The sequence below is a fragment of the Eublepharis macularius genome, chromosome 2 (assembly GCF_028583425.1).
Source record: "Eublepharis macularius isolate TG4126 chromosome 2, MPM_Emac_v1.0, whole genome shotgun sequence".
Taxonomy (NCBI): domain Eukaryota; kingdom Metazoa; phylum Chordata; class Lepidosauria; order Squamata; family Eublepharidae; genus Eublepharis; species Eublepharis macularius.
The window spans coordinates 99,625,371-99,651,780 of record NC_072791.1 but is presented as its reverse complement, the minus strand read 5'-3'; the positions used below and the strand labels follow the sequence as shown (position 1 = coordinate 99,651,780).

Sequence of the window (26,410 nt, the reverse complement as noted above, 5' to 3'; positions counted from 1 at the left end):
AAAGCAACCGCAAACTGGTTAAACCTCACACTTTAAGAGACATTCAAAATACTATAAAAAACAACAGTAGTCAATTTCATTGTTCAGTCCGTATGGGGTAAGGGTATTAAGTCTAAAAATCCATTCTGACTCCAATTGTAATAGTCTCTGTTGTGTATAATATTTTAATGAAGGTTGTATTACACACAACACAGAGACCTTATAGTCTCTGAAGTTCGAATGGTGCTGTGTAAAATGAGTCACTAGGGGGGCTTCCATATTTCTGGTTTTATCCTCGATATATGCTCCTGGATTCTAGTCTTTAATGGGTGGGAGGTGCTATCCACGTACAGCAAGGGGCAACTACACTGTATGATGTATACTGTATTTGTTGTCCTGCATGTGGAAAAAGAAGTAGTGCATAACGGCTTATTTGTCATAGGACAAAACTGTTTAACTCCTGACAAAAAGTACACCACAGGTGGCATCTTAGTTTTTTTACTGGGTAAAAAAGTACACAAGTAATACATTTATGGAGTCTTCAGTTTCCATTTTAAGCCTTTAGTACTACCAAATAATTATTCAGTATTCTTGATATTAGCTCAATCAACAGGAAATCATACCATCCATAGATCATTAAAGGAGAGCAATTACATGAGTCCAAAAAGTATCTTACCCAAAGATACGAAGGTCACAGGCAAGGAGCCCCTCCCAAGAGGAGGCTAGCAATTAGTTTAGCTTGTCATATTTTTATACGGTTTCAGAACCTTTTCTTAACAATAGCTGCTTCACAGACTCAAATTCTTGGCTATCTGTTATGTTAGGATTTCACACACCAAACAAGATTATCCATATTTGAAACATCTTCTTAAAACATAACAATAGCTAGTTCATTCTTGCTACTTTTTGTATTAACAAAGTCTATGCAGGATTAGTTATTACAAGTTTCTCATACATCTAATATCTTTTGGCCCTTCACCAATGTAACTATCCTCTAATAAAGTTGCCAGTCTCTGTGAAGTCACATATTCCTGCCATTCTCAAATACTCCTTGCTCCTGGGCCTTGGTACATGGTATGCATTAGTATGAGTTAGATGGCTCTTCTAATCTACACATGGCAATACAACTGCTGCTCAACTCTACTGTTCTATGCTCCTCTCGAAGATTGTTTTATTCTAGGACTCTAGGCTCCCTTAAAGGCCTATCTAGTTATGGGGCCAGGCTAGCTCTGTTTCTGTGTGCACAGGTTTATTGAATAACTTTCGTGGTCATATCCAGCAATTGTCCCTCTATAGTTCTAGCTATATCCATGACACAATTATCTACAAAGTTGTCACTGTCTCAAAAGAATTCCAAAAGGCTGGTAAGGCAGGATTTCCCTTTGCAGAAGCCATGTTGATCTTTCGGCAGCAGACTTTGTTCTTCTGAGTGTCTAATAATTATATATTTTATTACAGTTTGTATTAATTTGCCTGAGTCAGAAGTTATGTCAGCTGGCCTGTATTTTCCAGATTCTTCTCTATATCTTAAAAAAAAAGTAACAGTTACTACTCTCCAGTCCTCTGGTATAGTGGCTGCTTTTAATGACAAGTTACATATACTGGTTAATAGATCAATAGTTTCACATTTGAGTTTGCAGTGCCCCCTTGGCTATATGCTATCACGAGGACCCAGATGCTTATTGGTTTTAATTTCCCCAATAGGTCTAGAACAGCATCTCTTGACACTTCAATTTGACTAACTTCTTCAGACGTCATCCCCCAAAATAGTTGTTCTCACTTGGGTACATTCCCCCATACTATCCAAAGTGAACACAGATGGAAAGAATATTCTTTTAACAATTGTTTTATTTCTTGGTCATCCAAAGGCCCAACTGCTTTTCTAGCAGGTTTCCTGTTCTGGACATATTTAAAGAAATGCTAATTGTTTGTTATTGTTTGTCTTGATACTTTTAGAAATCTGCTCCTTAAATTTTTTCTTTGCATCCCTAATTATTAACTTACACTTCGATGTATTGTCGAAGGCTTTCACAGCCGGAGAACGATGGTTGTTGTGGGTTTTCCGGGCTGTATTGCCGTGGTCTTGGCATTGTAGTTCCTGACGTTTCGCCAGCAGTTGTGGCTGGCATCTTCAGAGATGTAGCACCAAAAGACCGACATCTCTCAGTGTCACAGTGTGGAAAAGATGTTGGCAGGTCATTTATATCTACTCAGGAGGGGTGGGGTTCAGCTGAGTCATCCTGTAAGAGTTTCCCAGGGTGCAGAATGCTAATGGCGGGAGGCTTCACTGTATCCTGAGGAGGTTCTTTTGCATATGGATTGGTGCTTGATGTGCTAATCTTCTCTGCAGGGCTATTGTCGGGTGTAGAGTGTTTTGTTAGCCTGGTGTTTTTCAGAACTGGAAACCATGCTCTGTTCATTCTTAAGGTTTCTTCTTTCCTGTTGAAGTTTTGCTTATGCTTGTGAATTTCAATGGCTTCCCTGTGCAGTCTGACAAAGTAGTTGGAAGTGTTGTCCAGTATTTTGGTGTCCTGGAATAAGATACTGTGCCCTGTTTGAGTTAGGCTATGTTCAGCCACTGCTGATTTTTCAGGTTGTCCAAGTCTGCAGTGTCTTTCATGTTCTTTTATTCTTGTCTGGATGCTACGCTTTGTGGTCCCGATGTACACTTGTCCACAGCTGCAGGGTATACGGTATACTCCTGCAGAGGTGAGGGGGTCTCTACTGTCTTTTGCTGATCGTAGCATCTGTTGTATTTTTCGGGTGGGTCTGAATACTGCTTGAAGGTTATGCTTTTTCATAAGCTTTCCCATCTGATCAGTAATTCCTTTGATATATGGCAAAAACACTTTTCCTGTAGGAAACTGTTTTTCCTTGGTTGTTTGATTCATCCTGGGTTTGATTGCTCTTCGGATTTCATTTCTGGAGTAGCCATTTGCCTGAAGTGCATGGTTTAGATGATTAATTTCCTCATTGAGAAAGTGCGGCTCACATATCCGTCTTGCACGATCCACTAACGTTTTCATTATGTCGCTTTTCTATTGGGTGTGGTGATTGGAGTTTTTGTGTAAGTACCGATCAGTGTGAGTTGGTTTCCTGTAGACCTTGTGACCTAACTGAAAGTTTGCTTTGCGGATGACCAAGGTATCCAGGAATGGGAGTTTTCCCTCGATTTCTTTCTCCATTGTGAATTGTATGTTCAGGTGGATGTTGTTGAGATGATTCAAAAACCCCATCAATTCTTCCTCCCCATGGCTCCAAATGATAAATGTATCATCCACAAACCGAAACCATACACTAGGTTTGTGGGGTGCTGATTCTAGAGCTGTTTTTGTCAGTTGTCAGTTTTGATGTTGTATCCCTGTTTACCAAGGTTCCAGTAAAAGACACTATTGCACTTATTAATCAGATTTTCCCAGAGGATGTAACAGCCTTATTCCATCATTGTCTGTCAACCAGTTACTTCCAATGGGATAACGAATTCTATGAACAGATGGATGGGGTGGCCATGGGGAGCCCTCTCAGCCCAGTTATAGCAAACTTCTACATGGAACATTTTGTAAAAACACTTCATTCAAGCATCCCCTAAGATGCTGGCTCTCTTGAGTCTCCCTTTCAGCTTCCTTCTAACTAGTTCCTATATTTTTGCAAAGTTTCCTTTACTAAAATAAAATGTTATTCTCAGGGCTTTTTTTCTGGAAAAAGAGGTGGTGAAACTCAGTGGGTTGCCCTCAGAGAAAATGGTCACATGGCTAGTGCCCCCACCCCCTGATCTCCAGACAGAGGGGAGTTTAGATTGTCCTCCACGCCGCTGAGCAGCGCGGAGGGCAATTGAAACTCCCCTCTCTCTGGAGATCAGGGGGCGGGGCCACCAGCCATGTGACCATTTTCAAGAGGTTCCGGAACTCCGTTCCACCACATTCCTGCTGAAAAAAAGCCCTAGTTATTCTTTTGGATGTTATGGGTAACTTTCTATTGATGCAAATGCTGAATGTAGTAGAATTGTGTACACTGCTCCCAGTTGATGTAACAACACCTACATATTGAACCAGGTCTTGAGTCCCACTGAGAACCAGGACCACGATCACCACTTCTCTGGTTGGTTCTGTGACCACATGTTCCATTGCACAGTCATTCATGATGTTTAGGAACTTCAGTTCTATAATATGGTTCAGGCACATCTTCATTAGGGTTGCCAGGTTCTCTGGAGCCCGAACTGGGGGTTTGCCAGGTCCCTTTACTCCCCTGGCAGGAGATTGGGAGCCTGGAACGCACCTTGCCACTCAGGGGAGTTTCTATTTCGCGTGCGTTCCCAGCTTGCGCGATAATGTAACTTCCAGATGGGACATCATCGTGCAGGAGTCAAAAAGATGGCCAGGAGTGCTCCTGCACTCACCAAGGGCTGGATCGGGCCCTGCGGGGCAAGATTCTCCCCCAAATGGGTCCACTGTGAGTGCAGGAGTGCGCGGTGTGGCTCGGGGCAAACAGCATGGCTTGGGGGACACACGCTGCCACTTGGGAGGGCACGCTATCGCTTGAGGGGGGTCACACTGCTACTCGAGGTGGTGCACCCTGGGGGAGCGTGCTCCCTGCCAGCCAAGTAAGTGGGCGCAGGGCGTGGAAGGGTGGGCGCAGGGGATCCCCTGCCCCTGGTGGGGGAATGGTAACCCTAATCTTCACCCAGTTCATGTGACGATAGTTGAAGTCACCCAAGTATCACAACTTTATCTGCTTTATTCACCTCTATAATTTCCTTCTCTCAGGATTAGCCTCAAGGGTTTGATTAGACAAACAGCAGTATACCCCACTTTTAAGTAACCTTTTGGGCCTTGTATTTACATCCAAAAAGATTCTGTCAGCGAATTCATTTTTCTAATGTTTTCTAGATTATTAGACTTTATACTGACTTTAATACACAAAGCAGCTCCCAGGGATGATTTTCTCTGTTCCTCCATGTTTCTGAAACATCCACTACATCTAAATTGACATTTATCACCAATCAGTCCAGCACCCTTATCTTGAATATGGCTTGTAGCCTTGGCACACAGACAGCTGTAACACATGGTTTTACCATAGTGTTTTAGATAGTTCCTAAAGCCAAGCCATCACTTCTGGGTTTCCCTCAGAAGTAATGTCATCACACCTGCAACAACCACCCCCTCATGTCCCTGCCCCCTCCCCTCTTGCTGGTTGCCAGGCTCAGCCTAGCAACCCTAGTTATTTTCCATATTCTAGTCGCCACATTCTTGTCATGCCTATTCTCCACAACAGCAAGTGTTATTGACCAGACTTTGAAATCTCAGCTCAGTCCCATGACACACTGGGAAGCAGGAGTAACTTTCCTGGAAGCAATTTGGGCCTCCATTCTCAACTGTAGAATGTATGACCAAATAACAGAAAGGATTATCCTTTGGAAATCCTAGGGGGAAAGTGGGGAGGGGGGGTAGAAATATAATACAAGCACATTTGCATTATTAGGAACCAGGAGGCCTATTATAAGAAATAGTTTCAAACTATTCAAACTCAGTGGCACATTACTTACATCCCATGAATTGTAGTACACCATATTCATTTTAACGAATTTGTAATGAATTGAATGTAATGAAGCTGAAGGCTCATGGCCACAATGGAAAATCAGGAGCTCTGGTTGGCCTAGAAAATCTAATTTTGTTTATGTATTGCATAGGGGCAACTTCTAACAGAACATGCAGCATCTACTTCTCTATCCAAGGTAGAAATCAATTCACGCACTGAGGGAAGTGTATCTCTGGCACAGCTTCTGAATAAGAGAGTTCTAACATGCCTTCCCCAAATCCAATTTTCCAGCTGAGTAGACAGTGGGTCAAGAATATCCAATGATGTGACACAGGTCAATTCTATTAAGAGATCTTCCCCTGGACTCCCACTTTTTGCACTCATGAGTTCTTTGCACAATTCATCAGCAAATTTAATAGAAGCTCAATTGCATATTCAGTGAAGTTTGTTAACTGAGTTTTTCAGCAAGCAGGACGGCATATTGCACTGTCAACTGGTTACATTCAAATTCCAAGTGACAAACTGTTACACAGCAGCTTATATAGTAATGGCCTGCATATCATTAAGATGGTCCTCCTAAGGATCCTGATGGATTCCTGTTGGCGCCTGGGGATTTCCCCACCTCAGCTGCTAATGAATCTGTCGAGGCCCTGACTAGGGAGATAGTCTGGGCTGTTGACACAATTACTGTTTCCCACCAGACAGAGCCAAGTAGTCTCCCTGGTTCACAAGCACAATTGATGGCAATGGAATGGACAATGGCTAGGGCACTGCTGGTGGAAAACTTGGAGCAAAGCTGATAAAACACTGTATAGAACCCATATTAGAGCTGACTCTGTGGTAGTGATGGTGGTAAAAAGCCATTATTTCTCCATTACCATTGTGTTTTCATGTAAATTGTCCAGCTGAGCTGATCCACTTTTGTATCATAGCTCCAAGAAATCGGACTTTGAGACTACACAGTGGTCCACTGTGATCAATTTTCTACTTACTTTGCAGACAAAATTGCCCAGATCTGCTCTCTATTAGATGTTTGTGTGGCCTCATGTTCAGATGATGCACCTTTGGCATATGCTTATCTGGCTTATACCTTTCGACTTGTGAAGCCTGAGGATGTGAACAAGATCCTTGGAGAGGTAAGACCTACCACCGGTGCTCTCAACTCCCGCCCTTCCTGGCTGATAAAAACTGCCAGAGGAGGACTGACCAAGTGAGTAAGGAGAATGGTGAATCTTCCCTTGAGAGCAGGAGTTGTACTGTCCATGCTCAAAGAAACAGTGATTAGACCTGTTTTGGAAAAAACCTCCCAGAGCCTGACTATGTTGGAGAACTTCTGGCCAGTCTCATCTTTCATTTTGGGGCAAGGTGCTGGAGTGGGTGGTTGCTTTCCAGTTCCAAGGGTTTTTGGAAGAGACTGATTTTCATGACCCATATCAATCCATATTCTGGTCATGGTTTGGAACAGACTGCTTTGGTTGCCTTGGTTGATGATGTCCACTGAGAACTAGATGGGAGAATGTGACCCTGCTAGATCTCTCAGTGGCCTTCAATAAGTATCCTGCTGAGCTGCCTCTTGGCACTGGGACTAATGAGCACTATATTAAGGTGGCTTGAATTCTAACTGAGAGACCAGTCTCAGGTGGTGGTGCTGGGTGATTCCTGCTCTGCCCCTTGGACACTGGTCTGTGCAATGTTCAATCTTATTCCCTATGCTATTTAATATCTAAATGAAGCCACTGGGAGAGGTCATCAGGGGGATGGGTTGTGCTGTCACCAATATGCAGATGAAGCCCAGCCCTACCTTTCTTTTCCTCCCAATTCCAACGATGCTGTTGATGTTCTTAACTGGTGCTTGGAGGCAGGAATGCACTGGATGAAGGTGAAGAAGATGAAACTGAATCCTGACAAGGCAGAGGTTTTCTGGGTGAATGGAAAGGCAGACCAGAAACTTGAGATCTCTCCTGTCTTGGATGAGATTATACTTCTCTTGAAAAGCCAGGTTTGTAGCTTGGAAGTACTGCTTGACACAGCAGTCACCTTGGAAAACCAGGTGGCTGCAGTGGTTTGGAGTGCTTTTGCCCAGCTTTGGTTGGTGCCAAAGCTGCACCCGTTCCTTAGTCAGTCAGATCTAGCCACAGGAATCCATGCCTTAGTTACATACAGACTGGACTACTGCAATGCACTCTATTTAGTGTTACCCTTGAAGAGCATTTGGAAGCTAGTTAGTGCAGAATGCTGTGGCTAGACTATTGGTTAGGGCTGGCTGTTGGGACTACATAACCCACATATTACAGCAATTACATTGGCTACCAATCCACCCCTGTGCTCAATTCAAGGTGCTGGTTTTGGTCTTTAAAGCCCTTCCTGACTTGGGACTGGGATATTTTTCATATGTTCCTGCCTAGACATTAAGATCACAGGGAAAAGTCTTTCTGACAGTCCCACAGCTAAAGAAGCTCATCTGGTGCGTACACAAAAGAGATCCTATTTGGTGGCAGTCCCATGATTATTGAACAGCATCCCCAGGGAGGTGCCTGGCCCCTTCTCTGCTGAGCTTCAGGATGTTTTTATGTTTATTGGCAGTCCTTCGCTGTGTTTTAAAATGTTGCTTTATTCCTAAAGGAATGATGCTATGATGCTATTTTATTTATATTGTAAGCTGCCTTGAGTCCTTGCAAGGTAGAAAAGCAGCTAACAAACATTTTAAGAAATATAGTAAGTACATGTCTAAGTTCAAAAGTTGTCATCTTTCTTACTCTTGAATTGTATTTCTAACATAGAGGAATCACCCGAGATGGATTTAGAAAGCCCACGATTGTTGTTCTGGAACACAGTCTCCCAAATGTCCTGCCTTTCTTGCAACAACATAAAGGTCCTCTCAAGTCAGAGTCCAGGGCTATTTTGACAGTACCAACAAAGCTAATCTTCCCTCTGCCCTGCCTGAAAACTCAAGGTTCTTAAGGGCAAGCTGCATCTTACTACAGACTTTCAACATTCCCACAATTACTAGGCTGTTTTAAAAACAATATGGAATAAAATAATTTTCAATGTAAACTTTCATGTAAACAGGCTTATAATGTAGTGTAAAGCATTAAAAGTACATAAATAGACACCAGCATTGGGACAGTATTTACTCCACTATACCAAATAGACATTTTTGCAAACATTTTAGATATTTGGGCGTGCCAAGCTCATTTCTCTGGAGCTTCTTCCACTACATTATAGACATTTCCATGGGAGTCTTGAGTTGTACCCAAGTGGAAAATCAAATTAACTTGTTGAGTAACTTTTATTCCTCTTTAATTTGTGATTGGTCCCATTAAGAAGCTTGTGTTTTTCTTTGCTTATCCACTGCATGAGCAGCAATGAAAATCACTGAGCTCATTCCACAGCATTTAGTTCCATGGCTGGTTTCATGACCTGCTAGTAGGACTCACTTCTGTCTTCAAAAAAGTGCTTGAAAATGTTACCAAAACCCAAAGAAACTTTCATAGCATAATTATTACCTTAACAAACAGCTCTCAAACATCTTTATCATAGCACAGCATCATCAGGATTGCTTTCTGAGCACAGAAGACTTGGAAGGGAGTCACCAAAATAAGCAGCATTTTTGTTTTACCAAATCCACATATGATCAAAGAACTGAGGTATTACTTTGTCCCTACTGAAATTTTCAACCCTATCCAAAATGGAGACTTACTTATACACTTTTCCCAGTCCTCCCACATTCATTCACAATTTTCTATTCAGAGTAAGGGAGTGGTAAACTAGTGGGAGGTATGATCCTAAAATCTGATCCCAATCGAAGGTAGAATCTGAAAAGCAAACCATCTGCATAAATTTTATTTATTTAAACATTTTATCCTGCCTTTTCCTATAGCTCAAGGTGGTTTACAATAGTAGATTAAAAACATTTATAGCTAAAACCAAAATATCCCCCAATCCTTCCCCCCTTAAAAGATCTCTGCCATTTAAAACCCCTCAGATGGCTTGGAAAACAGACAGGCCTTGCAGTACATCTTGAAGACTTCCAAGGTGAGGCCTCCGCATACCTCCTCAGAGAGTCCATTCCACAGAGCAGGGGCCACAATGGAAAAGGCCCGAGCCCTGGTTGATGTCAGACAGGCCATCTGAAGAGGAAGAGTCACCAACAGACGGCTGCTTGAGGACCAAAGTTGGACCACTGTAAGTGGTCATACTTGCCCTCACAATATTAAGGCTTATGAATATGCCAATATTCTCATATGCTCATGTGTTTAAAACACAGATAAGCTGCCTGGCTAGGCAGGAGATGGAAAAGCATTTATTTCTTAAAATTCAACTTTTAATTTCATCCCCCCAAAAGTTGTTAATGCATTTCACACAATTGTGATATTGTTTTACAAATGCATGGAACTGTATGACTAGGAGGAACTACGTCAGGAAAATATAGCCTTTGCATCAAACTGTTTGCAATGCCCTTCTGCATTCTTTTACTCTTTACTATGTTGTCTGTTTTAAAATTAAAGATTTTTTTCCTTGGACATTGGATCATATTAAAACCAAAATACCATGCTATAGTATAAAAAGAAAAGGGCAACAAAAAAAACCCGGTGCATGAAAAACAGAATCTATTAAAGCCTCAGCAGGCAGCTCATTCCTTAATAAAAGACCCAGAGCAGCCACCATATTAATGGGGTCTCATTCCCTTCTCAGTTGCCTAAGCTAGGCTCCATTTTACAGCTCATTCAGAAATCATCCAACACCTGGTTATAAACAGAAAAGTATTTCTTTTTGCTGGAAAAAATTTGTCATCCAGTTTTCTGACAGGTTTGTTTCAAATCTGTATTTCATGTAGCTACATTCTCAGAATAAAAAACATTTCAGAAGCAATGACACTGAAAGAATGGATCAAATTCATAAAATTAGATATTGCTCCCAGATTTTTGTGCAGAATTTATTTTAAATGAAGTATTTTACAGTCTCCTGTTTTTGATTTTTTTACTGCATAACTGCTATTCATATTTGTTACATAAAAAGGGTAAAGGTAGTCCCCTGTGCAAGCACTGAGTCACTACTGACCTATAGAGGGACGTCGCGTCACGACGTTTTCTTGGCAGTCTTTTTATGGGGTGGTTTGCCATTGCCTTCCCCAGTCATCTACACTTTACTCCCAGGAAACTGGGTACTCATTTTACCGACCTTGGAAGGATGGAAGGCTGAGTCAACCTTGAGCCAGCTACATGAACCCGGCTTCCGCCAAGAACAAACTCAGGTCACGAGCAGAGCTTGGGTTGCAGTACTGCAGTTTACCACTCTGCGCCACGGGGCCACTACTTGTTATATATTTAGCATTATATTTAGGCTAATAGTATTGTAAGCTACCATAGGTTCTCCTTGAAGTAGAAAGGATGAGTGCCCAAATACATAAATACTCCTATAAGCTCCACATACAATCAGTCCCTGGCAGCTTCCCCTGCAGAATCATTTCATAGAAATTCACTTTGAGCACCATTACGCAATAATTTTTCAAGAAGATGCTCTTCATAAATTCACATTATTTCAACAGGTAAGAATCTTTTCAGATATTCAAGACACACAGTACTCAGCTTCTTCAAGAAACCAAAAGCTCCAGGTGATTCATCAATGCATACCAGACAGTAAGGTATTGACATGTGCTCTAGAAGAAGGCTGCTTATAACTATAAAGTCAATCAAGTCTAAGGTCTGAATACAAATATTCCTGGATTGCAAAATAGTAAACACAAGAGAACTCAGGAAGGAGCATTCCATTCTCCTCTGCCTTTGCTCTTTCTCCTCTTGCTTACCCCCAACATCTCATTGTTGCTTTCTTTCTCTTTGTTGATTTCTCAGGATCCAAAAGCTTGTCACGGAGACCATATAGGATTCAGAGAAAAAAGTGTGCTCCTTTTGCTGCTGCAGGTCAGCTTTGGGGGCTGTGCTGTAGGGGAATGCAACTCAGACCCAGACTGCCCATCAGTTGGGTGACACAGCAAGAGACCTAGAGTCTAAAGAAAAGGAAGGCAGCAATGGAAGACTAGTTGTAGTCTCTCTCTCTCCCCCCCCTCCCCGCCCCCTTTTACTCACTGGCTCCTACTGTATCATGTTGGCATGGCCTTTCTCTTTCTCCCCCTCCAGTTACCCACCCTGTTCTCTCTTGCTGGTGGAGTCTCTCTCTTTCTGTATGCATCCTCCCACATCCCACTACGGCATCTTCTTGGGTTGCTGCCACTATGCTATAGAATTGCTTACGAAGGTTGCTAGACAGCCCCCATAGTGGTGGCTGAAATCTTTTAAAACTCTTATACCCTCTTTATCTTTTTTTAAAAAAATATTGTTGTGCAAACTTAGTGGAAAAACCTTCTTTCTCTGTACATGTTCCCATTTTCTAGATTTTTCAGTCTGCATTCTAAGGCCATATTCAGCATTAGATATAGCAGGGGACTTAGGACTTGTGAGGGACATCTCATTTCTTTCCTTCCCAAGTATTTCCTTTTTTCCTTACCTGAAAGCTTCTCTCTTTTTCCTGCTCTCCTTCTCCCAGCCACCCATCCAACCTACCTTTATCTCTCCTCACATCTTCAGTTTTCTCTACTTCCCTACCCCTGGCAGCCCATCCCTGGGAAAAGTCCGACTGAGTTGCACAGTACCAGGCACAGGGTCAGGCCCAGTTGTGCAATGGAGAACTCTCAGGGATTTTTAAGGGCACCTCAATTTCTCTTGTATCCCTTTCCCCACACTATTTACTCTTTCCCAGTGGCAGCCTCCATATCTTCACATTTCCCTGCTTCATTCTCACCAACCAACCAACCAAGCTTTTATCTGCCCCCAAATCTTCAGCTATATTTATTTACTACATTTATTTTTATTTTTTCTTTATTTTATTATTTATTTAGATTATTTATAGTCTGCCTTTCTCACCGAGACTCAAGGTGGATTATCCAGTTTGGGTTAATACAGTCAATTTTAATACACTTCAGTACACATGTAATTGGGCACAAACATGCAAATCTGCAAAGATTTAAAACCAGCAGAAATCCAATAGAAAGTTGAAGTAATACTGAAAAATAGCGTAAGTAATTCTAAGATTGACATATTAACAACATAGGAACTACCCAGTAGGATCCTACTTACAGCAATAGAAGTAAAGTCTATAGTCACTCCCTATCCCTTTACTGAGGTATCTCTTTGAGACAGCTTCCTTATATTACAGCTCTCCCGTCAGAGAAAAAAGCCACCTTTCTCTCTAATGTAGAGCCAAAGCAGCATACATCATTCTCTTCCATTTTATCTTCACAACAATTCTGTGATTGGGTTGAAGTGTGTATGACTGGGTCAAGGTCACCAGTAAGCTTCCTTAGCAGAGTGGAAATTTGAACCTACGTCTCCCAGATCTTAGTCTGATACTCTAACCACTACGTGACACTAGCATTCATGTGGTGGCTGCTGTACTAGTGATCAGGTGGGCCTGGTCATGGAACTTCCATGGTATCAAGTTGCCTGACAGTTACTGCATGGCATGGCCCCAACAAGTCCTCCCTTCAAAGGCTAAACAACTCTAAAAGGGCCCAACCCCTTCCCCTGCCTTTTACTGACAGAAATCAACTGGCAAGACACTTGTGGTTGCCTAGCAATGGCAGTAAATTGCCTTTAAACAGGATTAATTAAAAGTAATCATTATATAAACAATCAGCAAAAACTGTAGTTACACCAGCTAATGACAAACCTCTTAGCATTAATAGCCTATGTGGCTTTGCACTATTAATAAACTATTTAATAACATCATTAATACTTTTGATTCCTCCCCCCCCATAAATATTAGCACATATAAGATCTGTTAAAAGATAACAATTGTCTTTACTTATTCACTGTTCAGTGAAGAGCTGAAAACTAATCAGTATAGCGATATCAGTATGGAGAATAAACCTTACAGATGCAATCCATTCTTCATGTGTGAGTCCAAATGAGGAAGAATCAGCAAACAGAAATCCAATCTAAGAAATCGCAATACTCATAAACCAATGGGTGAACATTTTAATCTTTATGAACATACTGCTGATTTGAAAGTCACTGTTCTACAGAAAAACTTCAAAATGAACATATAACATAGAAGTACTGAATTAGCACTCATCAATAAACTAAACACCTGTTTGCTCTGGCTTAGAGATTTGGGACTCCTCACTTACATTTTCTAGTAACATGAGAGCAAGGTTCGAGTCCGGTTGCTCCTTAGAAACCAACATCTGAAGAAGGGAGCTTTGACTCTCAGAAGATTATACCCTGAAAATCTAGCTGGTCTCTAATTTATTGGAGTTTTATGTTTATCACATGTGAGAGAGGCCAGAACCACTGTTCTCAAACATCATCTAGCAAACTACTCAAGAGGTTAAGTCCCCACATAGAGGCTCTCACCTGATTTATTATACTAGGCCTCTCCCTGTTCAACTTGTCCCTCTTTCTCTCACTCCTTTTGTACTTTTCTGTCTCACTAAAGCTCATGCTGGAATAAATGTTAAGTCTTTAGGATGCTTCTGAACTTTTGTTCATTTTTTCTACAACAGACAAGCACAATACATTGTACAGCCTGCCTTAGATACGACTGCTTTCCTCCTGAAGAACATTCTGTCCAGGGATCTCTCCTCTTCCCAGATTTATACACGACTGTTTAAAACATGAGTGCACTACTGGATACACAGAATGCTTGAAAGTACAGGTCTGTTAGAGCACTCCCTTCATAACAAGATAAAATTCTTGTTTTGTACTCAGATTGTTAAAAGCACCTTTTGCAGCTTTCATCAACTGTCCATCTCGCAGTGATAGAAGAAGCAGTTAAAGGAGTGCAAGTATTTTACTTTTAACAGTTTATAAGGTGGTGTTAAAATTTAAATGGGAATTCAGATTTGGTGGAGACACCAATTGTGAAGAGCTGGCAGAAAAAAATGAAACTGACAACACTGGTCTTCAGACTTCTCTATGACTCAATGATACATTTTTTTTAAAAAAAAACCTATGGATGCACTCTAATGAATTAACGGAAACTGCTGATTGGATGGATCCTAGAATAGCGGAAAATCTGCTTCTGATGGTCAAGGACTACAGGCAACTGAAAGAGAGAGAGAGCCTGGGAGCTGAAGCTCGAGGGAAAATTGGGCCCCTACGTGAACTCTGCTTCCAGGAATGGAGCAAAAAATCATGCAAAAGAGTGGGGAGGGGGAATTCTACATGCTTCACCCCTCTTTTCCTGAAGGTCAGGATCAGCTTTTGTGAGAGGGAGATCATTCCATGAACTCTCTTATATGGAAATACTTCATATAGTAATATACTTGAGGAAGACAAGTTTTATACAACAAGGCCTAAAGTGAATCCATTTTTGCCCTCATTTGTTTTTCACTAGATGGATAGCATTCCTATATACTCAAAATTATAAAAGATTCCAAATTTAATTGTTTAACTAAATACTAGTAGACTGTTTTTAGAGCACAAGAGGTAGAGATACTAATGCACAAGATAAGACTTGAAGATAACTCTGTGGTTTTGTCAGAGATTTACCTACTTACTGGTATTTCTTCTCAGTGTATGAAATATTGTTCAGAGCAAAATTATTAATGCACAGCTAACATGATTTCCAGAACAACCAATCTGAATTTAAACCAAATAATCAGTTTTTATTGAGATGCATGTGTCTGAAAACATGAGGCATGTTTTAAAGGCATCTCTCGCAAAAGCTGGTTGTTGAGTAATCTTCACTGAAGACTGTATGTCTGCTTCACATCTTTAACTGAAAGGGTTATTATGAGTGAACGTGGATCTTTTCTGTTTTTGTGGATAGTTATCTTTCCTTTCAGTTCTTCACCTACAAAAACCAAGCACAAATACAGAAATACTATTAAATTACTAAATAAATTACTACATACAATTGAGTTAGACTTGCCACTGACAGTCCTAACTGCAACCGGCTTAGCGGCAGCTTTCGTCAGGACGACTTCCTCAGGGACTGACCAAAGCTGCTGCTAAGCTGGTTGCAGTTAGGACTGTCAGTGGCTGTTTGACTTCTGTACCAGCTTTGGGAAGATTCTATAATCATAAGAAACAACATGAATTACAGAAGACTTTTATGAATGCACTTACCGTCATACCATCCTTTTCGCCCTTGGAGTACTTACCTTGCTCAAAGAAGAAACAGAGTGGGGTGTGGAGCCCCCTGTGATTAATGAACTGATTCAAAGAGTTCTGGAGATTTAATTAGTACTATGTACAATGATTGTATTTATGGGCATGATTGTATTGTTAGTATAAACAACATATTTGTATTCTGACATTGAAGAGAAATAGATATAGTAGTTTTGTTAGATATTCGGGTGTTTTTCACTTTGTGTATTGTAATCTGTTGCGGATATCAGGCTTGTTATTTGCACATTTGTATTATGGCCTCATTTAAAGAAGTATTAGCGTTTTCTCTTGAGGAACAGGAACAAATATTGTCTGGCATGCACTCTATTATGCAGGAGACTCTCCCCCCATCTGAGGATCATAATTGGGATAATGTTCAATTTTTGAAAACCAAACAACTTAAATTCAATTTACATGCAGTGACCCTCTATGATTACCATGTGGCTCAGCGCATACCGAGGGGGTTGAGAATTCAGAAACCCCCGGGTATGTTTTTTGATGACGATGAATTTAAGTCTCAATGGGTGGCAGTGCTCAATAAGTGCAGCTTCGATTTGATGCTTTTGCTCATTAGGAGATGTAAGAAGGAGACTGAGTCCCTTAAGGAGGAAATAGACTGGGTAGGGGAAGAGATCAAGTCTTCTTCAGAAATCACGGATTTTGAGAGTCGGTTAGCATCCATTGAGAAGGAGGTAGCAGCATTCAAGCAGAGAACTAAGGAAGTAAAAATTAAGAAATTTAAAAGGGACAGCCTGGATTACACGAATGGCTGTGTTTATTTATGGTGGGATCAGGCCCCGGCTGATAAAGGAACCAGCAAAAGGAAGCGGGTAGCCTGGGCTAAGACATTAGAAACTTATTCCAATTTGGAAACCTTGGCCCCCTCGGGAGCCGAAAGCTCCGGTGTCGAGGGGAGTAGTTCTAAGACCTTACGCAGCCGCACCGTCTCTTATCAACAACGCCCTTTTTTAGGGAAGGTCCAGCCCCGATCCAGAGCCAGGAACAGAGTGAGAAATTGATTTTCAATTTATCCTCCCAATCCTTGAGCCAAGAGGAAGAATGTGTATTAAATAAAGGCTTAAATTTTGTTCCAACACCGTACAAGCCCTTTCAGACCCGTGTGGATTTCTTTAAATTAGTGAGGTTAGTGAAACTGAGAAAATTCTTCATGGATGTTCAGATTGGCAATAGAATGGAAGGGGTACCTGTTAAACTGAGACCCAAATCTAACTTTGTACCTATAGTAGAAGATCATAGGATTGCAACATCTGAACACATGGTTCTGAGAGATATAGAAAAACTGGAGGCGAAGGGCTTTAGGGGCTGGAATAATTTGTCTAACACAGAGCGCAGGGCGTTAAAATCCTTGGATGAAGATCCCTCAATAATTATCAAGCCAGCAGACAAGGGGGGTGGGATAGTCATCTTAGATAAAACTGTATATGTGACTGAAGTAGAAAGACAACTCCATGATGAAAGCAACTATAGGAGAATCCCGCACGATCCCACGGGTGAGATTAAAAAGCTTATTAAAATAGTTCTCAATGAAGCCCTAGCAATGGGGGATATACAAGAAGTAGTTTATGTAGCAATACAGCAGATTTGTTGTTCTTCTCTCCCTTGGTGGCAGGGTTAGGTAAAAGTGGACTGACAGGGCAGGACCTTATTTTCCTCCCGATCCACTCCTGATTGTAAGCCATAATGTCAAATGCACAGTTTTATGGCATCCACTGAATACAACTTCAATGCTTTTCCTTTGACAGTGGTTGGAAGACCACTGCAGATATCGTTTGACAACCAGTATCTAATGTAGCACAGTGTTTACATGGCTAGGCTGAGAATCAGCACTTTGCTAGTCCAACTCCCACTACTGCCATGAACTCTGCACGTGGCCTTGGGTAAAACACTTCTCTCAGCTCCAATTCTTCAACTGTATTGTGGAGATAACAACAACACTGACTTTGTTCTTTGCTCTGAGTGTGACACTAATCTGTCCAGAAGGACAGTATATAAGCACACTGTTGTTGTTATTATTAAAAAAAACATCGAGGTTTATCATTAGTTAAAGGGAAACAGTGAAGGTGAAGTGACTGGCAGAAGAACCACGTTAGAGGTAAAGTTGGTGCATCATCTGCTGATTTTGACTTAAAAAAAACCTAAAAACAAAGTACAAACTTTTATTTAGTTGGGATTTTTTAATAAGCTGTTGTGCACATGCTTGCTAATACTGAAATTACCTCAAACTGTATCACTTCAAACCAAAGGACTGTAATATGGGTAAAATTCGAAACAAGGTTTAATCGTTGTGAACTGCTTTGAACTACATGAAGATTGTTGAAAAAACATTTTTAAATAAAATATATGTCCCCAACCAACAATACAGGTAAATTTACTTGTTTACACTTGCTCATCCTGTGTTTTGTAATTTGCATAACTAGAATATTTGCCAGTTCTTGAAAGGAAGTTTATGAAGAACTGCATGAAACAAGGAAAATATAAGACAAATTTTGTTGATTTCTCAGCCTGTTGCTTGTTTCTTGGCTATGTTTTAGTAACTTAACATTTTGATTACGCAAAACCATCTCTTGATATTTCCACTACATTTCTCTGTTTGTCCCAGTCCTTTAAGATGCATTTAACACAATACTAAGCATCTGCTTCTATTCCTCCTCAGAAACAAGTTTATTTCAATACATATCAAAAGTCCCAAATGGCTTCATCAGTGTACAGGATGGGAAGAAACATGCTACCAAAAACCATTAAAAAATTATACTACTAACTCTGAAACTAGAACTACATATTTTAAGTGCAATATTTACTTGTTTTACAGCAGACTACAGAATTTTTATAGAAATACTAAGCCTACATGAGGGAGACACTATTTGTTTATCTGTAGTCCTTTCTTGCTGAGACTCATGGAAGATTACACAACATAAGTCAACACAACTCAACCGTTACATCAACCTCTACGTAAAATCTTTCTGTTTAGATTATACAAGCAGAAACATCTAAATTAGAGCCTTTGATACAGTAGACCATGCCATCCTGTTGAGGCATTCAGAAACAGAAGTGGGCATCAAAGGATGTGCGCTGGACTGGTTTAAATCGTTTCTCATGGAGCGGACTCAAAGGGTTGCCATTGGAGATCAGCTGTCTCCAGAATGGGAACTATCTTGCGGGGTTAAGTAGGGCGCAATCTTATCTCCCATGTTATTCAACCTCTACGTAAAACCTTTAGGAGAACTCATTCACAGCTATGGAGTTGGATGTCATCAATATGCATATGACACCAAATTCTATATCTCGCTATCCAGGTCGCCACAGGATGTAGTAGAAAATTGCTGCCTGACAACCGTGGTGAAGTGGTTGAAAAACAACAAACTGAAATTGAACCTAGGCAAGACGGAAGTGATGCTTGTTGGGAAGGCAGAGATCTTGAAGGATATTGTACTCCTCACTTGCGATGGAGTTTGTCTGATCCTTGCAGACTCAGTTAAGAGCCTAGGAGTTATACTGGATCCAGCGCTATTACTAGAAAAACAAGTTAAAGCATGAACATCACTCCTATCCTACAGTCACTTCACTGGCTACCTATCAGTTACCGTGCTGAATTCAAGGTATTGGTTATTACATACAAAGCTCTTCATGGCATTGGTCCGGCATACCTACAGGACCGCCTCCCTCCCTATGTTCCTCCATGGCAGCTTCACTCATCTGAACAGGGTCTCCTGTAGGTGCCAGCCTGCACATGGGGGAAATCAACAGCAGCCCATATACGGGCTTTCTCTGTAGTGGCCCCTACCCTGTGGAATGCCTGAGGAGGTCAGAAGAGCCCCCCCCCTTCCTGGCTTTCTGCAAATGATGCAAATCTGAATTATTCAAAAAGGCTTTTTACTCAAATGGGAGGGCTGTATTGTAAGGATGGGGTCTCAGCTGCCTCATTAATGAGTTAGGAACCATAAACTTCATCACTATATTGCCTTATATATTATCTGTTCTTTAAATATGTACTCCTATGTACCACCTGTGCTCCTTGTTGTCTAATGGCAGTCCTAGAACTGATTATGTTCTGTTTCAGTATTTTTTCTGCTCTGTATTGAATTCTTGCTAATGCTATGTCTTTTAAACTTGTATCTATTTACCCTATGGCATTATTTATGGAAATGTCCTTGATACTGTATTGAAATGTTCTTGATACTGATTGTACTAATCTCATACTGTGTAATTGGCCTTGAGTCTCAGTGAGAAAGGCAGACTATACATGACATAAATAAATAAATAAATAAATATGTTACAAGAGGCATCTAAGATGGAACCTGACATCATGGTGCTTTTAAGTATTTGCATTAAAGAACTTAATTTTTTTTAAAAATCCACTACATAATCAATCAGGGATACTTTTTAATCAGACAGTGTTAAAAGGTAGGTCTACCTGGTTAATTGGGTAAATAATGCACCTGTAAACATAACGGACACCCAGATGTAGAAGCAGACTCATCCACAGGCAGCAGATAGATACGTACATGTACTCATCTAGGCACCAATGAACTGATGGGATGAATCCTGACAGTTATTGTGCAGGACTAAAACCCTAAGATGAACAAATGCACATTTTCAAAGACAATGTATATCTCCCATCATGCTAGTCTTGAAAAAAATAGAAAATCATATAGAATTGTCCAGATTTATTTAAAATGTGCCAATTATACATCTGGGCACAACACAAATATATTTCTATTTGACAGCACAGAAGACCAAATTCAAATGGTTTAACATAGCTGAAAGTGTTTTCATAATCCTAAACATATGGGCAAGTTGGTTTAACTGTAGAGTTGTAATTCTCCCCCTAGGTGATTTTATTGTTATTTTGTCAGAAAACATTGTCTTGGTTTAATTGCATGAAAATGAATTAGTTGCTATTTAAACAACCCTAGTGAAGCGTACCTTGAGGCAAGCTCTAGGAAACAACATTTCTGAAACAACCTACTAGTTTTCATTAAAGGACAGCTTGCAGTTATTTATAACCAATTTAATTGCATTAAGCAACGCAAGCAAACAGTTTAATTCATTGTCACGAGACAGATCTTTGCTTCTTTTTTGTCCCAACAGGCCACGTTAAATTTTCTTTTGTGAAGAACCATTTTTGTAGCTAAAGAAAAGCAATGACTGTGTAATCATAAGAGAGGAAGATCTTACCAATTAATCAATGCCATGTAGATATAAATTGACTGATGCGCTATCAACAGCTCTCCTGCACTATACACTGCAGAGAATGTTTCGTTAAACTGAGATGCATCACCTAAGCTCAATAAGATGCAAGCAAGGTCCAAGTCATGCCATAGTCTGATCAAAACAGAATGCATTATCATTCTACTGCAGTATTGTTATTTTTCAGAGTAAACTAAATTTGTTTTGACTAGTAAAAAAACTACAGCAGAAGCATACAATTAGTAAGCACATTTTGCAGCACAGAAAAGAGTGTTGTGTTATATATTAGCAGTTTTTCTCCTAAATGCAAGTTCTCTCTTTGGCCCAGCCTGTTTATTTCTGAGCCTCTTACATCCCATAGCATGACAACTCAAGATGTTTAAGGGGATGCGGACTGAAAATGAATTTATATTGATGGAGGAATAATATGGACTACTGCTTGTATAGTGACAAGGCACCCAACTAGTACCAATAGCAACTATCCACATGAGAATTAATTACAACAGAATGAAGCAATGAAAATTTGTGACTGCGATTACACAAAGTCTGTTCTCAAAGGTCCACAGAGGGCCAGGACAAGTGTCTAAATTTGAGGCCCAGCCCAAATGGCCCTCCTGGCCTCTCCTCCAACTAGCCATGAGTGCAACCTCAGAGGAACCAAAATCAAAAAGAAGGGGAAAGACAATTGTATGTTGAAAGGTATTGTCCTTCCATATTGAGTAGACATCATTGGACATAACTAGATATAGTGCCCTTTTCAAACATTGTGAATGTGAGGGCGGGGAGAGGAGCAGTGAGGAAAAGCTAAAACATGAGGCATGGAGCAGCAAGTACAGGGATAGCAGCAATGAGAGATGGTCAGTCAAAGGAGTGTGCAGCTACTGTGGAAATAATTCTGAGTTAACCTATGCTGTGAAACCAGATGAAGTGTCTCTCTCTTTCTCTGGGAATTCTCTTGATTTCTCATTTTTTTTTTTAATATTATTGACCATCTATCACAGGTGGGAACAAGAGGCACCATGCTCTGGTAGTTCTATTCCTATCTGGTTGAAAGGTTCCATAAGGTGGTGCTGAGGCGTTATTGCTATTTAATCATCAAAGGGGAAAAAAAAGAAAAGCGAGGGAGGAACTTCCCCTGAAAAAGAACTGAGTAACCAAAAACATTGCAAGAAAAAAACTTTTACAGGCAAGTGCCAAGTCCAATACCAACCCCCTCCCTCAAACAGATACCAAAATCCTCATAAAATTCCGAATCATTCCAAAGTTCCAAATCATCATTATTCACATGTAGCCAAAAGTATTTCGGCTGCTAAAGCTTTCTCAGTGGTTTTGTTTTATAAATATATACGTTCTAAATAAATCTGAAAAGGGGGGAGGGGGAAAGAGAAGAATAATTGCTGTATGAGTATCTTCTAGTAAAAAATAAAAACAAACTCAAATTCTGAAAATTAATAAAGGTAAAATTAAACTACTCACACAAAAAAGAAGTGGAGTAAGTAGGTCCCACTTCCCCATTCAAATAGAATTGGACTTCCAAAAACACATTAGAATAGAATCATAGAATTGGAAGGAACCACCAGGATCATCTAGTCCAACCCACTGCACAATGCAGGAAATCCACAACTACCTCCCACCCATACCCCAGTGACCCCTGCTCCATGCCCAGAAGATGGCAAAACACCATCAGTATCCCTAGTTAAACTGGCCTGGGGAAAATTGCTTCCTAACCCAAAGTGGTGATCGGCATTACCCTGGGCATGTAAGAAGGGGCCACGAAAACTAAGCACTGATGTAACCCTTCCTGCCCTGCCTCTCATGATTTGCCTAGGTTCATAGAATCAGCATTGCTGTCAGATGGCCATCTAAGCTCTGCTTAAAAACCTCCAAAGGACAGCCCATCACCTCCTGAGGAAGGCTGTTCCACTGAGGGACCGCTCTGTCAGGAAGTTCTTCCTAATAATGACATACTTTGTAAACCGCTCTGAGTGGGCATTAAGTTGTCCTGAAGGGCGGTATATAAATCGAATGTTATTATCATGTTATTATTAATGTTTAGCCAAAAATTCTTTTGATTTAATTTCAACATGTTGATTCTGGTCTGACCTTCTGGGGCAACAGAAAACAACTTCACACCATCCTCTATAGTAGCCATTCAAGTAATTGAAGATGGTTATCTTACTACCTCTCAGCTGTCTCTTCTCTAAGCTAAACATACCAAGCTCCTTCAACCTTTCCTCATAGGACTTAGTCTCCAGACCCCTCACCATCTTTGTTGCCCTCATCTCAGTCGTCTCCTCTCCAGGCTAAACATATTGAGCTCCATTAGTGTGGATAATAATTTTTCAGTAACCCAGATGTCTGTGTAATGTTTGTATATGGTGTGTATAAAATAAGTAAAAACCACTGAGGAAGCCTCATGGGCAAAAAGCATTTGGTTACATGCGTATAATGATTACTGTAACAGTATATGGATTTTTTTTAGATGCTTGTAAATGTATGACATTCCCATGTGTTTGGGTGCAATTATTTAAGAACTTCTACACTAGGTGAATGGAAGATTCTTTTTTCACTTACCTGTGGTCCGAGAGTGGGGTAGTCAATCCTGACTCTTGAGTAGCTCCTCCTCCTTTCCAGCAGGGTTGGACAAACTTGCGATCCTAGGGGGAGGGGCTCCCCTCAGCTCTCCAGTTCATTTTCAAGCCCGGAATACCCTTCCAGTCTCTTCGCCTCACAACTAACAGACACTCAAGAACAAACATAAACAAGGAACAAAAGAACTCGAACAGGTTCCTAACCTCTTCTCTCATCTTCCACTACATGGTTGGAACAGGAAAATGCTCCTACCAGTCTTTTCCCTGTCAAATATATACTATTAGTGTCAATATACAGTGTTTTTTTTAAAAAAAAAAATATTTTAGGGTGGGATTTGGACTGCCCCACTCTCGGACCACAGAGAAAGGAAGCTTCACGGTAAGTGAAAAAAGAATCTTCCATTCTCCCGTGGTCCTGAGAGTGGGGCAGTCAATCCTGACTCTTGGGATGAGTATCTAGCAGTGACTCCCTGGGTGGGAGTTATCAAGTAGATTTACAGAACGTGTTGTAGTACACGTCTCCCAAAGGCAGCCTCTGCAGACGCCATCTGATCTATCCTGTAATGTCTAGTAAAGGTATGTACCAACTTCCAAGTTGCCGCTCTACAAATCCTCTCCAAGGAAGGAAAAGACCTGTAAGCTGCGGAAGTGGCTGCCCCCCGTAATGAATGAGCTGTGATCCCTGTGGGCAAGTCCACCTTCCTAGTCCTGTATGCCAAGACTATGCATTCCTTAATCCATCTACTCAATGTGGAAGTTGATACTCTTTCACCCATAGAACAGTTTCTAAAGGATATAAACAGAGTCTCTACCTTACAGATATGCCTGGTCCTGTCTACGTAAAAACTCAGTGCTCTCCTGACATCTAACTTGTGCCATTCTTTTTCCCTATCATGCTTCAGATTAGTACAGAAGGAAGGCAGAATTATACCCTCTTCCCTATGGAAAAGAGAGTTCACCTTCGGGATGAAAGAGGGGTCTAATCTAAGCACTACCTTGTCATTATGAAAGATACACAATTCCTTATTCACTGAGAGTGCTCTTATCTCAGACACTCTCCTGGCTGATGTTATCCCTACTAGGAAAACTGTCTTCAGAGTTAGTAACTTAAGAGAACAAGTCGCCATAGGTTCAAAGGGCTCCTTCGTAAGAGCTGTCAGCACTAAATTAAGGTTCCACGTCGGAAATCTATGGACTTGCGGTGGATTCAGCAACATCGCACCCCTCAAAAATCTTTTAATATGCGCATGTTTCGTGAGTGATGCTCCCTTCTTGGATCCCATCACTGCCGACAATGCTGCCACCTGTCTCTTCAACATACTCGGGCCGAGCCCCTTATCCAGTCCATCTTGTAAGAATAGTAAAATCTGTTTGACTGTTGCTTTTGTTGGGTCCAAACTCCTCTCCACACACCAAGAATGGAACACTTGCCACGCACTATTATAGATCCTATTCGTTGAACTTTTTCTCAAAGCCAACATTGTAGAGATGACATTTTCAGCATACCCTAGTTCCATCAATTGACTGCGCTCAACTTCCAGGCTGCCAGATTTAACGTCTCCGGATTTGGATGATATATTCCTTCTTGAGTCAACAGATCTTTCCTGCATGGAAGTCTCCACGGTTCCATCTGTGACAGTCTCTTCAGCTCCTGGAACCATGGCCTTCTGGGCCAAAACGGTGCAATTAGAATTACCTCTGCCCGCTGTTCTACTACTTTTTGAATCACTCTGTGTATGATCCTCAACGGCGGAAAGGCATATAGGAGACGTTTGGGCCAGTCTGTATTCAACACATCTGTTCCCGCTGCATGTTGTTCCTTCTGTCTGAAAAAGAATATCGGAAGTTGAGTGTTCTGAGCCCATGCGAACAGATCTACCTCCGGATTTCCGAACCTCTGGCATATCTGGTTGAAGACCAGAGTGTTCAACCTCCATTCGACTTGGTCCACCAGGTTCCTGCTCAGCCAGTCCGCCAGATGGTTCTGTTGGCCTGCCACATGTATGGCTTTTAATGATTTTAGGTTTGCCTCTGCCCAAAGGAAAATCTCCTTTGCCTCCACATTTAGAGCTTTGAACCTGGTGCCGCCCTGTTTGTTCACATAAGCCTTCGCTGTCATGTTGTCTGTTTGAACCAGAACATGATGGCCCTTCAAGCAGCTCTGTAGCTCTCTTAGACCGTTCTTTATGGCCCTTCGCTCCAACAGGTTTATGCTGAAGCGTCTTTCTGTTTCCTTCCACGAGCCTTGAATCATTCTGTCCTGCATGTGTGCACCCCATCCTGTTAGACTTGCGTCCGTGGTTAGTACCAACCTTTTTGGTTCTCTGAGTGGTGTGCCTTCTACGAATCTGGTCAGATTTGTCCACCACTCCAGCTCCTCGGCCAATGCCTCTGGGACCTCTACCATTTTCTCCCACTTGTGTATTATTATCCTTTGGTATGTCCGAAGGAAACTTTGGAGAGGACGTGTGTGGAAGCGTGACCACTGAAGTGTCTCCTGGCATGACACCATCATTCCGAGGAGCTTTGCCAACATCATCACATCCACTCGTCTGTTTCTCTGAACTTCCTGAACCATCCGTATGAGTTTCTGTTGTCTCTCCAATGACACAAAGGCTCTGTCCTTGACTTTGTCCACAATCACTCCCAAGTGGGTAATCACCTGTGTAGAGGTCAGAGTGCTTTTCTGCCTGTTGATGACAAATCCGTATCCTTCCAGACAGTCTATCTGCTAAATGGGTTGACTGCATGGATGAGGCTTTTATCAGGATATCGTCGAGGTATGGACACAGGGCTATTCCTTGGGTTCTGAGGAAGGCTATTAGAGTCACTAGCACCTTGGTAAACACTCTCGGTGATGACTTCAGGCCGAATGGCAGGGCTCTGTATTGGTAGTGTTTTCCATCGTAAGCAAAGCGTAGGTACTTC

At 41.3% G+C, this 26,410-nt stretch overlaps 1 protein-coding gene across 4 annotated transcripts in view; it reads right to left on the bottom strand.

Annotated features, from left to right (window-relative positions):
- Nucleotides 1-15,153: 15,153 nt before the first annotated feature.
- PRMT3 (protein arginine methyltransferase 3) overlaps nucleotides 15,154-26,410 on the bottom strand; it is a 105,385-nt gene continuing 94,128 nt past the window's right edge. For all 4 annotated transcript variants that reach the window (XM_054972004.1, XM_054972006.1, XM_054972005.1 and 1 more), the window contains one exon: nucleotides 15,154-15,366. In XM_054972004.1, the coding sequence (XP_054827979.1) occupies nucleotides 15,257-15,366 (110 nt within the window). In that variant the 3' untranslated portion in view covers nucleotides 15,154-15,256. The remainder of the gene's footprint in view (nucleotides 15,367-26,410) is intronic.